Raw genomic sequence first — 15,456 nt, 5'->3', positions numbered from 1 at the left:
GCAGAAGCTGGTGACGGAGTTTGGTAAAGTGTGTGGAAGAAGAAAGTTAAGAGTAAATGTCAATAAGAGCAAGGTTATTAGGTACAGTAGGGTTGAGGGTCAAGTCAATTGGGAGGTGAGTTTGAATGGTGAGAGGCTGGAGGAAGTGAAGTGTTTTAGATATCTGGGAGTGGATCTGTCAGCGGATGGAACCATGGAAGCGGAAGTGGATCATAGGGTGGGGGAGGGGGCGAAAATTTTGGGAGCCTTGAAAAATGTGTGGAAGTCGAGAACATTATCCCGGAAAGCAAAAATGGGTATGTTTGAAGGAATAGTAGTTCCAACAATGTTGTATGGTTGCGAGGCGTGGGCTATGGATAGAGTTGTGCGCAGGAGGATGGATGTGCTGGAAATGAGATGTTTGAGGACAATGTGTGGTGTGAGGTGGTTTGATCGAGTAAGTAACGTAAGGGTAAGAGAGATGTGTGGAAATAAAAAGAGCGTGGTTGAGAGAGCAGAAGAGGGTGTTTTGAAATGGTTTGGGCACATGGAGAGAATGAGTGAGGAAAGATTGACCAAGAGGATATATGTGTCGGAGGTGGAGGGAACGAGGAGAAGAGGGAGACCAAATTGGAGGTGGAAAGATGGAGTGAAAAGGATTTTGTGTGATCGGGGCCTGAACATGCAGGAGGGTGAAAGGAGGGCAAGGAATAGAGTGAATTGGAGCGATGTGGTATACAGGGGTTGACGTGCTGTCAGTGGATTGAATCAAGGCATGTGAAGCGTCTGGGGTAAACCATGGAAGGCTGTGTAGGTATGTATATTTGCGTGTGTGGACGTGTGTATGTACATGTGTATGGGGGGGGGTTGGGCCATTTCTTTCGTCTGTTTCCTTGCGCTACCTCGCAAACGCGGGAGACAGCGACAAAGTATAAAAAAAAAAAAAAATATATATATATATATATATATATATATGCTTCATTTAGTTTTACATCAATGTACACGCACATTTTTTCCCAGACCTTTAAAACTCCCGATTATCACTGATGATAATTGTTCGGTTTAGCTCTGCATTACTCTTAGGTTTGAATATTGTGTGATTTTGTTTTGCATTGGTTGTGCATTTACAAATGAGAACTAAAGAGGCAGAGTTTGATTTGGTTATTTTTTAAATATTTGGTGTTGAATGTGACAGTAAGGAGTATGAAGATCAGGGAAGATGTGGATTGAATTTATGTAAAAGAGAAACGCATTGAAAAAAATACAGAACCAATGAAAACTCTCACACCAACTTATTAGCTGAGGTTTATCCAAATTTTTAGAATAGCACAGGCCATAGCATTGATTGAACACTCCACCAGCATCCCCAAAATGTAAGCAGACAACGAACTGAATTGCTGTTTGCAACCCCCCCCCACCCACACACACACACACAAGCAGCTTTTGTTTAGGATCCTAAACATTAGACTGTATAGATTTGGTATATAACCTTAGACTGCATAAAGTTGGTGTGTGACCGCAAAATGTTTCTGCCACTTGACTTGTGGTCTTGCTTGATGGCTACGACTAATTTCATGAGCACTGCAGGAGCTGTTAGATTGTGGTGATGGGACAGGACAGTAAGTTCAGGTACCTGCTTGATATGGGTGCTGTTGATCTCGGCTTATCTTTATTGATAACTCGGTAACTGTACAGTTCGTCGAATCACCTTCCCTATCTAAAAAAAAGAATTGTGCCAAAAAATCTTTTGGAAAAGTTGGACATAGCATGGCTACTTCATTGATTTTGTATGTTGTGATTTTTTTTATTGTGATAGTGAAGGGGATACAGTGGTAGTTCCTGGACACAATTTTTAGCACTCTTATTTACTGAATGATTCAAAGTATGGTGAAAGTTGTACATATAGAAAATGAGTTTGCTCATTCCTAAATGTCAGATTAAGTTTTAATTTCCAACCATCAAAATTGGCATTGAGTTGCTGTATGGTTATGTAGTCACTGGCTTCTTTGGGGGAGTAGCGTTTGTTTGTGAAGAGCGAGACAGCCTTTTGTGCTGGGGATAGGGGATTTTAGGTTTACTGTCATAGTGGTTTCATCATGTCTAGTGCTGAGAGGAGCCTTTAATGGATGACTGATGTGTACTGGATGTATTACCACTAAGTGTAGTTGGAGCAGAGGTAGTACTGATAATAGTGATTGGAGCATCTGTTGAGATAGCACCTTTTGGGGTTGGGCATTTGGCACTTTGGGCTGATATACACTGGCGGTAAAGGATGTGGTTTAATATCCCTGATTTGCATTAGCAATTGGGTGATTAGAACTTTTTCTCCAGGTTGCGAAAAATGTTTTGGTATGACCTAGAACTTTTTCTCCAGGTTGCGAAAAATGTTTTGGTATGACCTATGGTCTGGTGCAGTAGCCAGGAACAGCTTGAGGCCGTGCCCTGCATAGGAACAGGGAAAGGTTGTCTCCATTGGGGCAGGAATACCAGTGTTGGGCGAGGTCCCTTGATGGTTGAAACATGGGAACATTGGTTGAATGTGGACCATCTTTGGTCCAACACAGCTGGGTGCTCCTAGATATGCATTCTTCAATTGCAGAAACAGCACACACACACACACACACACACACACACACACACACACACACACACACACACACACACACACACACACACATACCACACACACACACACATACCAAACACACACACACACATACCAAACACACACACACACATACCAAACACATACACACACATACCAAACACACACATGCACACATGTATTATATATTTATATATATATATATATATATATATATATATATATATATATATATATTTTATTTTTTTTTTCCTGGGGATAGGGGAGAAAGAATACTTCTCACGTATTCCCTGCGTGTCGTAGAAGGCAACTAAAAGGGGAGGGAGCGGGGGGCTGGAAATCCTCCCCTCTTTTTTTTTTTTAATTTTCCAAAAGAAGGAACAGAGAATTGGGCCAGGTGAGGGTATTCCCTCAAAGGCCCAGTCCTCTGTTCTTAATGCTACCTCGCTAATGCGGGAAATGGCGAATAGTTTGAAAGAAAAGATATATATATATATATATATATATATATATATATATATATATATATATATATATATATATATATATTCATATGAGTCCACTGGGAAAATGAAACACGATAAGTTCCCAAGTGCACTTTCGTAATAATCGCATCATCAGGGGAGACACGAGAGAAATATAAGTCAGTTGATATACATCAAAGAGACGAAGCTAGGACGCCATTTTATTATACTTAATCACCGTCTCCCTCGTTGGCGAGGTAGCGCAAGGAAACGGACTAAAGAATGTCCCAACTGACCCACATACAATATACATAAATGCCCACACACGCACATATACATACCTATACATTTCAATGTATACATACACAGACATATACATATATATACATGTATATATTCATACTTGCTGCATTCATTCATTCCTGCTGCCACCCCGCTTTTGCTTTTACTGGATTTAACCAGGGCATGTGGAGAGTCCAGGGTAAACCATGGAAAGGTCTCTTGGACCTTGGCATGAATAGGTAGCTGTGGTTTTGGTGCAGTACACATAACAGAGAATGGTTGTGAGTGGATGTGGCTTTCACCTGTTCCTGGCACTACCTCACATGCTACCAACACACACACACACACACTCACACAGTTACTCGGCTGTGCTTGTAAAATGTTAAACTGTGTAAATTTGAAAATATTTTATTTTTTCTCTACATTCTGCTTAAACTTCATTATTGTAAGTGTGCCCTATAGACCACTGGTTTGATGAGATAGCTACCTTAAAGAAATGTGAAAACAAAGCCCACTTTTCTCATGGCTTTTGATAACGACCATTAGAAGTTTGAAAACGTAGCTCACTTTTCTCATGGCTTTTGTTAATGACATTAAGAAGTTTGAAAACCTCATGGATTTTGTTAAGATCACCTGAGAAGCACCTTCATGCTTCATTTATGCCTTAGGAGGGGATCTACTTTATGATGATTAGATGTCCTGATATTTGCAGTTGATATTGTTTATTCGTGTGTAGAAGGTACAACTAGTTTTGATTCTGCTGAGTCCCTTAGTGCTAGATATATCAGTTTTCAATTGAATTTACCTCAGTTTTTGTTCTCTGATAGTATACAAATGCTACAAAAAGCTCATACATGTATGTATGCAGAAGTCATTTTGATTTGTGAAATTGTAAAAAGAAAGAGTTACTTGAGAAGCATATTTGAGGAATATCAAAGATTAAAATTAGTTAGTATGCTGGAAATAGCATTTCCTGAACATTCATCTGGATGTCATATTTTAAGGGAGTGTATTCTGCGGTATCGAACCTAAAACTTTTCAACTGATAGTTATTGAAAATATTACTCTGGTATATTATCAGTTTTATTATCTATTCCTATTAGTTTGTGCTACCAAAACTGTACCATATCCCATGCTCACGGCTAAGTATGTGCAGACTGATTGCACCTACTCATCTCGCTCACACCCAGCGTATATGTAAACAGTGAAATATCTTTTATCTGAATAAAATAAAAATATTTTATCCTCTTTGTATTCAAGAGAATCAACAACCAACTAGCCTTCTCAAACTTATCGATGGAAATTGTAGGCAACAGTTTTGGATCAAGAGGTGTGGGACCAATGCGTGTCCCACACATGAGAACTTCCCAGTCTCTAAGATCCATCACACAACAGGCCCCTCCACTTTGGAACAATCAACCTAATCAGCTTGACAACAGGTCTGTATTAATGTTCAAATCTGCTTGTGAGAAATTTATTCATCAGTACCCTGCATAATGTATCATACAAATCAATGTATTATCCTGTCGTTATGTGTATATTGTATCATGCTCGACACTGCTGTTTGAATTGGCTCTGCTTTGTTTCATTGTATTGTTACCTATGGCCACGACTTATGAATTAGTGTCCTGATTAATGAAATGATTGCCCATGAGATAAAAATGCTTTGATAATGTCGCCAAATTAGATTTTCAAAGGTTTGGGCTGTATGTGAGTAGGGTTGTTCAGTTTACAGAAAAATGTTTTATCTGAACTTTGCATATATGATATATGATATGCCATTAACCGATTGGCATCGAGATCATTGGATGCTTCAATGATGCTGAAGCAAAAAATATGGAATGATATGGTATTTAAAGGAAAAGTAATCTACGCTTTGAAGCAGTATTTTTATTATGATCAGATATTGGTATTTCCTTTTTTATGATCTGCACACATTGTGCTTTTTGTTAGCACTGACTTTAGATCCAATTCATGTGTGACTGGCTTGGAACAGTTTGGTCACAGCTAGTGAGCATGGGACATGCTGATTCTTTGGCTTTTCTTTGTTAAATTCAGTTCTTTTTGGTCTTAAGAATGAAGATTTATAGCCCATAATGAAGTTTAGTATTTCCCTGACATTGGACTTCTTTGCTTATCACGAAACCAGAGATACTGGAAGTGTTGACAAGAAAATAAGTACAGTGATGGTATTGAGGAAAACAACTTTGGGAATCCCAGTTACTTATGGAAATAGAGAAGATAGAGGATGCATACCTGAGGTAGTTTGAACTTAAAATATGGTACTGGTACACCACCGATTTTCTGTCTCGTTTCCAAAGCCTTGCTAGAGTAACCATTTTGCTGGACCAACTGTGGTCATGTAATAATAATTCATCAGTACACCTCTAACCCACTAATTATACATCTCCCATGTGTCTAAAGTATATACCTTGGCCTGCTAGAAATTTAGATTAAATTAAATGTTTGAGCACCCTAAGATGGTAAGTCTGTCCTTAGATTGTTTGAATCCTGTGGGGTCTTCTTCATCTTATGTTGTTAGTGTTTTCTTTGGTGTGCATCGCCAGAATAATGCAGTTTTGTCTGCATCATACACCTGCTCAGGACTGAGGTGCTTTTCAGCAATGAGTTTTGCAAATTCGTCCACATACTCAGCAGCTCCTTCATGGTTTGCAGACCGCTTTTCTCCGCACACTTTATTCATGGAAATTCCATGATGCTTCTTGAATCTTTGAAGCCATCCTTCACTATAGTCACGCTCATGTTGTAATTTAAGTTCTTTATGGAACAATTTACCCTGGTCCACTATCATGCTACCTGACAAGTCCACACCATCACTCCGACTGCCGAAACCATCCATCACTCGATTGTGCTCAGTACTCTTACCTTCTTTCATAGTTTTCCTAATCGGCATTTGCCTCTTGGAATCGCTGTGTGCATAGAATTTCAATATTTTCTCCCTTTGCTTCTTTATATCATAAACAGTTGAACCAAAGCTGTAGATATCACACAGCTTATGCACCAAAACACCACGGTCCATTTTTTCAATAGTTGTACTTTATGTTAGATTGCTATGGACTGGTGTTTATGTTTGACACCCCGACTGACACTCTCGTATGTCTTAGAAGCCATAGCTAGTGTTAAAGATAAGCAAAGTAAGCTAAGAATCTCACAGAATTGCGGTATCACCACCAAAAAGTGCAGTGTAAAGAATGTAAATAAGCGCGCATTACACACAACACCATCTGTGGCCACCCAGTAAACTAGTCTGGTGGCCGCGGTAATTACAAGTTCTCTCACGTAGTTTTGTCCAGACTAAAGGAGGTGCCGAACCATCAGTTGCCAAAAATTCGATGGTGAACCTGTACCATGAACCCTACGAGATATTTAGGATTTGTGATTATTGGTAATGGACTATGCACATTCTTAATTTTTTCAACTGTGATTCAAAGGAATTTGTGGCTTCCCCACTAGTGACATGAATATTGTAGATACTTTACGTTACCCATATCTCTTAACTGACCCCCCAGAACATTCCTTTAAACTAGTTACGGAAATGTCTATGTGGCATGAAGATGTAGCACACACTCTCATCTGGTTTCTGACTAGCTACACACCATGAATGAGCAAGATTTTGTGGGGCTTGGGTGATGATTACTGCCAGTTGTCGTAAATGGACATATTAGGAGCTCAGGAAGACAGTTATTGATATACAGTATTGGAGGAATCAGTTTCCCAAGCTCAGCAGAGCTAAATGAAATGAAAATATGATGCACAGGGTGTTTGCTATATCTTTGGTTTAACCCGTGTGGGTATTTGAAGATTTGAATGACTTGCTTTTTGCCAAGGTTTAAATGTGTATGACATGTTGGATGTAAATGGTTGTGGTTGTTTGAGACCCATGAAATATTTTATATTTCAATATTTGCTCATTTTTGCCAGTAATGGGAGAATCTTTACCAATGGAACTAAAGATTTTAAGAGATATGGAAAACTTGTTCACAATCAAATGGGATAAATTCTTGGAGAGGGAGTACATATACCACACAGTTAGCAGCTTTTGGAACTCTTGATGACTGAACAGTATCAATACACACGTGTGGTGAGTACCAGATAATGATTTTTAACCACAAGATTACAAAACATTATGCTGATTTTTGGCTTATCCAGGATGTTTTGATTACCATGTTAGCCGGGATAGACTATGCTTTTGTGTAAATCACCTGCTTTGCAACATGTAAGTCCTGTTTAACGTTGTGTAGGACCAAACCCCTAGCTATGTACTGTAACTAATTTTGTGATACATCAGTAGTAGTACTTGTTCCCCCTTTCCCCTCCCCTCCCAAAGCAACATAGATTTATGTTAATTGCTGTTATGCTTTTAAGAGCCACCACATTAACTGATAGGGGTTTTGGATTTCTCTTCATTGTGCCTTATCAACAGATTATTCTTGTATTTAGTTTTCCACTGAAACATAATTGGGCTTGGAGTAAGCAGTGAACATCTTTGCTGCTTTTTCTTTTTCAAGTTTATTAACTATATTGAGCTTTTGTTGTATTGGTAGACATTTTATGTACAAGACCCATTTATACTGTTGTTGAGGCTTTGATTGATGGAGTGATATGAAATTCACAAAAGTGCAAATGTCTTACCAGGATATCATAGGAAGGTTATCTGGCTTTCTTTTCAACCCTGAAGATGATACAAAGGATATATATATTTTTTTTATACTATTCGTCATTTTTTGCATTAGCGAGGTAGCGTTAAGAACAGAGGACTGAGCCTTTGAGGGAATATCCTCTCTCTTCTCTGTTCCTTCTTTTGGAAAATGAAAAACGAGACTGGAGGATTTCCAGCTCCCCGCTCCCTCCCCTTTTAGTCGCCTTGTACGACACGCAGGGAATACATGGGAAGTATTCTTTCTCCCCTATCCCCAGGGATAACAAAGGATATATATATATATATATATATATATATATATATATATATATATATATATAGAAAAGCAAATGGATTTGTATGTAGCATTTATGGATCTGGAGAAGGCATATGATAGAGTTGATAGAGATGCTCTGTGGAAGGTATTAAGAATATATGGTGTGGGAGGAAAGTTGTTAGAAGCAGTGAAAAGTTTTTATCGAGGATGTAAGGCATGTGTACGTGTAGGAAGAGAGGAAAGTGATTGGTTCTCAGTGAATGTAGGTTTGCGGCAGGGGTGTGTGATGTCTCCATGGTTGTTTAATTTGTTTATGGATGGGGTTGTTAGGGAGGTAAATGCAAGAGTTTTGGAAAGAGGGGGAAGTATGAAGTCTGTTGGGGATGAGAGAGCTTGGGAAGTGAGTCAGTTGTTGTTCGCTGATGATACAGCGCTGGTGGCTGATTCATGTGAGAAACTGCAGAAGCTGGTGACTGAGTTTGGTAAAGTGTGTGAAAGAAGAAAGTTAAGAGTAAATGTGAATAAGAGCAAGGTTATTAGGTACAGTAGGGTTGAGGGTCAAGTCAATCCCATGGGAGGTGAGTTTGAATGGAGAAAAACTGGAGGAAGTGAAGTGTTTTAGATATCTGGGAGTGGATCTGGCAGCGGATGGAACCATGGAAGTGGAAGTGGATCATAGGGTGGGGGAGGGGGCGAAAATTCTGGGAGCCTTGAAGAATGTGTGGAAGTCGAGAACATTATCTCGGAAAGCAAAAATGGGTATGTTTGAAGGAATAGTGGTTCCAACAATGTTGTATGGTTGCGAGGCGTGGACTATGGATAGAGTTGCGCGCAGGAGGATGGATGTGCTGGAAATGAGATGTTTGAGGACAATGTGTGGTGTGAGGTGGTTTGATCGAGTAAGTAACGTAAGGGTAAGAGAGATGTGTGGAAATAAAAAGAGCGTGGTTGAGAGAGCAGAAGAGGGTGTTTTGAAATGGTTTGGTCACATGGAGAGAATGAGTGAGGAAAGATTGACCAAGAGGATATATGTGTCGGAGGTGGAGGGAACGAGGAGAAGAGGGAGACCAAATTGGAGGTGGAAAGATGGAGTGAAAAAGATTTTGTGTGATCGGGGCCTGAACATGCAGGAGGGTGAAAGGAGGGCAAAGAATAGAGTGAATTGGAGCGATGTGGTATACCGGGGTTGACGTGCTGTCAGTGGATTGAATCAAGGCATGTGTATGGGGGTGGGTTGGGCCATTTCTTTCGTCTGTTTCCTTGCGCTACCTCGCAAACGCGGGAGACAGCGACAAAAATGTCAGAAGTTGAAGTGGTAGTGTACTTCACTCTTCTGGTTTGTGTAATTTAGTGTTAGACAGGTGAATTGAAATTTTATGACAGTGATAATATAGGAGGGTGTATAGAAGGTGTAAATCCTGGCCAACTTGCTCATCCCCTTAGTTAAGATGTTTCATGTTAAAGAGGAGGAGAAGAATGGAGACAACAGTATTTGTCGGTTGGAGGGGTGGAGTGGAAGGGAACAATACTTTACCTTGCTGCACTAATGCTAATGATTAAAGGAAAGTCAGTTTCAAGAAAGTCTATCCATTGTTGACTTGTAAACTTTTGATATATTCAATATATTATTATTATTATTATTATTATTATTATTATTATTATTATTATTATTATTATTATGGGAGCTGTAGTTAGCCTTGTGGTGGGTAAGGGGGCAAAGGTCCTGGGTGTATTGACCTGAGTTTATGAAAGGAGAGGTCACTGTCTTTGAGGCAAAGATAGGTATGTTTATTGGTATAATAGTCCTGATTGTGGTTGTATGGTTTTGAGTCTTAGGCCCTAAATGCAGAACAGTGGAAGAGATTATATGTGTTGAAACTGAAGTGCATGAGAACATATGGTGTAAGGAGGATTGATTTTGTAAGGAAAGACAGTGTAAGAGATGGGTGTAGTAGTTAGCAGAGTTTGATTGAGAGAATTGAACAGGGAGTGCTGAAATGGTTAGGATTTATGGAGAGTATGAGTGAGGTGAGGGAGCAAAAGTATTTACCTACCTACCTACTGGTACCTGTGATGAGATTTTTGCATGATAGCTGGGCCAGCTTGTTGTACTTGCTGCACAGCTTGTTTGCTAGGTTTTTTCAATTTCATCCACCACTCCTCCACTCATCATATATCTTGCTTGATGTATGATGCTGTTTTTTGGTGGCTGCTCCATTAGTGTAGTCATCTGTTTGGAGCTCGTCTGGGAAAGAGTGAGGAGATGGAATGACAGAGTGAAAGAGTCATTAAGTTGTCAGTGCTTGAACATGTTGGAGGATGAGATGCTGCCATGTGATTGAGAAAATTGAAAGTATGTTGTATGCAGGGGTCTTGATATGCTGTGAATTGGCTGAACCAGGGCATATGAAGTGGTCAGGAGAAACCATAGAATTGTGTGTTAGGCTTTGCTGTGGTTAGGGGTCTCTGGTTTCGTTGCCTTGTGTACGACATCTAGGAAGTGGATGTGAACAATTTTGACCGCATTTCATCTGCTCTTGGTGCAACCCTAGCTACTGTGGGTAATAGTGAAAAGGAATGAAAAAATATTGTCATTATTTTTGTCATTATTTTTGTTATTGTTGTTTTTGATGTTAAGATTGTTAGTGCCTCCCCCTAAGGCAGGGAAGGCAAGCACATAATATTATTATTATTATTATTATTATTATTATTATTATTATTATTACTATTGTGAGCAATGAGGTCATTTTCATTTATTTCTGATGCTACCTCGCTAAGGCGGGAAAAGCAGTTGTCTGTTTTTCTTTATCTATATACTTCTCAAATTGATGGTTATTCCCTTTAGGAACTCCCATTGAGGGGATGGCTGTAGAAATTATTGTTATTATTATGATAGTTATTATTATTAATATTATTATCATTATTACTATTATTATTACTATTATTATTTTTGATGTATTTTGAATTTTATTAGTTTTTATCATTATTGTTTTTATTATTATTATTATTATTATTATTATTATTCTTTTTCTTCTTCTTCTTATTATTATTATTATTATTATTATTATTATTATTATTATTATTAATATTTTTTATATATTTATGAATTTATGTATTTATATATACCTGAGGATAGGGGAGAAAGAATTCTACCCTCCAATCTCCTGCTTGTCTTAGAAGGCAAGTAAGAGGGCATGAGTGGGTGTTGGAAATCATCCCGTTGTGTATTATTATTTTCTTAAAAAGGAGCAGAGCCAGGATCTTTCATTGAAGGTTCAGTTCCAGCTGGTACCTCGCTAATGCGGGAAGTGTGAGCACAGAAAGAATAGGAATTATTATTATTATTATTATTATTATTATTATTATTATTATTACTATTATTATTATATATCCCTGGGGATAGGGGAGAAAGAATACTTCCCACGTATTCCCTGCGTGTCGTAGAAGGCGACTAAAAGGGGAGGGAGCGGGGGGCTGGAAATCCTCCCCTCTCACTTTTTTTTTTTAATTTTCCAAAAGAGGGAACAGAGAAGGGGCCCAGGTGAGGATATTCCCTCAAGGGCCCAGTCCTCTGTTCTCAACGCTACCTCGCTAATGCGGGAAATGGCGAATAGTATGAAAGAAAGAAAGAATATATATATATATTTTTTTTTTCGGTCTCCCGCGTTTGCGAGGTAGCGCTGTGGAAATAAAAAGAGCGTGGTTGAGAGAGCAGAAGAGGGTGTTTTGAAATGGTTTGGGTACATGGAGAGAATGAGTGAGGAAAGATTGACCAAGAGGATATATATGTCGGAGGTGGAGGGAACGAGGAGAAGTGGGAGACCAAATTGGAGGTGGAAAGATGGAGTGAAAAAGATTTTGTGTGACCGGGGCCTGAACTTGGAGGAGGGTGAAAGGAGGGTAAGGAATGGAGTGAATTGGATCAGTGTGGTATACCGGGGTTGATGTGCTGTCAGTGGATTGAATCAGGGCATGTGAAGCGTCTCGGGTAAACCATGGAAAGCTGTGTAGGTATGTATATTTGTGTGTGTGGACGTGTATGTATATACATGTGTATGGGGGTGGGTTGGGCCATTTCTTTCGTCTGTTTCCTTGCACTACCTCGCAAACGCGGGAGACAGCGACAAAGCGAAAAAAAAAAAAAATATTATTATTATGATTGCCGTTTCCCGTGTCAGCAAGGTAGCTCTGGGAAACAGACGAAGAATGGCCCATCTACTCATATACACTCATATAAACCTAAACGCCCACACTCATACATACGTATACATACTCGTACACGGACATATATACACATGTACATATTCATGCTTGCTTGCCTTCATCCATTCCTGGCATTACCCTACCCCACAGGAAACAGCATTGCTACTCCCAGCTTCAGCGAGGTAGTGCCAGGAAAACACAAATAAAGAACCACATTGATTCACATTCGGTCTCTAATAGTTGTCATGCGTAATGCACTGAAAAGGACCATGGTCTAAGACAGAGCACCCACCCACCCTTGAAGTTGTACTCTGTTGTTTGAATATAAACATTTTACACATCTTACGGTTGTCACCACGTCTCTCATCAGTAGTATAAGTTAAAGCTGTTGGTGTCCTATTAGCTTTACCTTGCTTTCTTACCCTAGGAACATTTTCTGTGAAACTCCTGCTGCGCTTAGAAAGCCAACCACATCCAGAAGGCAGGACTATTTGTTGAGTGTGGTGGTGATGTGTTTATGTCTGGTGTTTAGGACTGTTTAGATGAAAATGTTTAGTATATTCATAATGGAAGATGATATTGGTCATGAGGGGTCATGAGATATGATTAATTGATGTTTGTAATATAAAGATGGGTAATGACACAAGTTTAACATGAAAGTAAAGCTAGTATATGTCTGGGGAGTATGGTTTCATGTGGGTATATTAGTGGTAGGGTGGCATTTAAGACTGAGTTAGGAGGATAGATGTTTAGAGTTTGGGTCATTTTATTGTGTATATGTTTTGTTGTTGTTATGTTTGTTTGGGGGTGAAGGATCTGTGATTATAGGTTACTCAAGCTTGCAGCAGATGTAAGCCTTTTATTTATATTTGAATCCTGGAGATTAGATGTTGAGTGGTTTGAATGATGGGGCCTAGTGCAGTGGCAAAGAATGTTAAGCCATTTTTGCAACTGTATAATGTGGTGATAATGCTACAGATCCAGAAACAGCTGTCCACCCACCCTTCATATGCAGGGATAAAAGCAACGCAGTGAAAAACATGAGGTATTCTTGTACTCTGTTAACATGCCAACCTACACAAGTGAAAAGATTTATTTATTCTGAAACTTTCAAATGCCTTAACTATTAAACTGCTGCTGATGGCAAATTTGACTACCACTGTATGCACAAAAACAAGGAAAATCTGTAGAAACACAAAGATATGCATGTAGAAGTATGAAAAATAAAGAAAATTAATTCTTTATTAATCTTTATCTTGCCATTGTGAAGTGTTTTAAGTTTATGGCACATTTAAGAAATCTTATAAATGCATTGTTTTCTTACTGATTAAAGATACTTTAATAAAGTATTGATTGAATATACTTTATGTGTGGAAAAGGAAAGAAGAAATGAAAAATAAATCCTTTGTTTTTACCTTTGTTTAGCTGTGGTGGAGTGCCTAAGTGTATGAATGCAGCACTTGGCATGCAGTTAAACCCTTTGGGTATGTTGTTCGACTGCAGGCGAATGAATTTCCAGTTATATTAAATGCATTTGACTTCTCTTCAACAGCAAAAAAAATATTTCCATTATCATGGTGTTTGACAGCATTCTTCAAGAATTCAAAATGAATGCAACAAAGAATGCACTGCCGACGGAAGTATCAGACATCTGTGTCACCCACCCTGCAATACTTGATGTGCTGAGAGATTGATATTATTTCAGTTTTGTTTATATCTATGTGATCTTTCAAGTGATGTTTTGATGTAATTTTGTTTTAGGTAGTGCAATACACTAAGATACTTCATTACCCAAGGATCTGTAAGAAAGAGCCATTGTGTGAAAGACTTTCCAGTGCAGTTTTTCAGGTTCAATCTTTCATATTATTTAAACATATTTGTTATACATGTTTGTAGTATATTATACATAAATAGGTTCTTATATTGATGTATGCTGTCTGCATTAACTATGTCATTGGTCATTATATTTCATTCATGTCCCACTCATATTATAAAGGTACTTCTTTACATCTTTTTATGCAAGTATAATTTTACTTAGTTTCATGTTATGTTGCTGAACCCCAGTATCTGCACTGTTCACTGTCTCATCAGTCTGTTTGAAAATTTATGGGTTGTCATTACTTCACCTTCCACTCTTCTTCCTTCCAAGGCCTTTAAGAACCTTTCTCCATATCTCATTATGGTGTCTACATGTGTCCATTCCACCATGGCTTGGATCTGTAGCTTGCACATGGCTATTGCTTCCTGTAGTTTCACTGTGGAAACTGGCCAAACAGGACTTGACTGTCATGAAACCACCTCCTATCCTTGAAGTGAATTTATGGAAATCAACTTCTATTGTTTTTCCCTCACAACTCCATTTATTGTTTTTCCCACACTCTTTAACCTTTTTACCTTTGTGTTAGGTCTGCGAGTGCTTTTGGAGCTTTTATGTATCTCATTCTTTTTCTCTCAGTTTTTCTTTGCAGCGAAGGTGGCCATGATTGGGACAATTTGCCTGTTTCTGCTTGGTTCTTAGAAAAAGTAAAAAGGGTATTTGATAAATATGGTGCATAGTTCTTTAAGGGGCATGGATGGGGGCTTAGGTATGATTATTAACTGATAACTGAAGGAAAGGTAGCATGCCATAAGTTGATAAGAAATGTAGTGATTATTATCTTTTGAGGAAACTGTAGAAGCAAAGTGTAGTATTACTATTTTGAGAGCACTCACGGTTAAGTTTTATGTACTGATATTAAGAATTTTCAGATCCTCATTGAATACAGCCACAATGATGTCCCGAAAGCCTCGTGAGCGTCGACGCTCTCGCAGTCGGAGTCGTAGTAGAAGTAGAAGCAGGTGAGCTCTAAAGGAATTCAAGTATTTGTTTATTGATATTTTTGTGGTGTTCAATGAATTTTTTTAAAGGATTTGTCACTCAGATTTAATGGTTAACAGCTATTGATGTAATTTTTTACACTATTTTCATGAACTTGTGTTACTTGTT

The 15,456-nt window shown here is 38.6% G+C and overlaps 1 protein-coding gene across 4 annotated transcripts in view; it reads left to right on the top strand.

Moving 5' to 3' along the window:
• Neos (nuclear receptor coactivator protein neosin) overlaps nt 1–15,456 on the top strand; it is a 43,870-nt gene that overhangs the window by 2,061 nt on the left and 26,353 nt on the right. For 2 of the 4 annotated variants that reach the window (XM_071671101.1, XM_071671100.1), the window contains exon 2: nt 15,219–15,308. In XM_071671101.1, the coding sequence (XP_071527202.1) occupies nt 15,241–15,308 (68 nt within the window). In that variant the 5' untranslated portion in view covers nt 15,219–15,240. Of the gene's footprint in view, nt 1–4,590; nt 4,770–15,218; nt 15,309–15,456 lie in introns of all 4 variants that reach the window. The other 2 variants (XM_071671099.1, XM_071671098.1) reach the window with 2 other exon arrangements.

Source organism: Panulirus ornatus, chromosome 16 (assembly GCF_036320965.1).
Source record: "Panulirus ornatus isolate Po-2019 chromosome 16, ASM3632096v1, whole genome shotgun sequence".
Lineage (NCBI taxonomy): Eukaryota > Metazoa > Arthropoda > Malacostraca > Decapoda > Palinuridae > Panulirus > Panulirus ornatus.
Note: the sequence above shows the minus strand (reverse complement) of the source record. Positions and strands in the feature narration are given on the sequence as shown.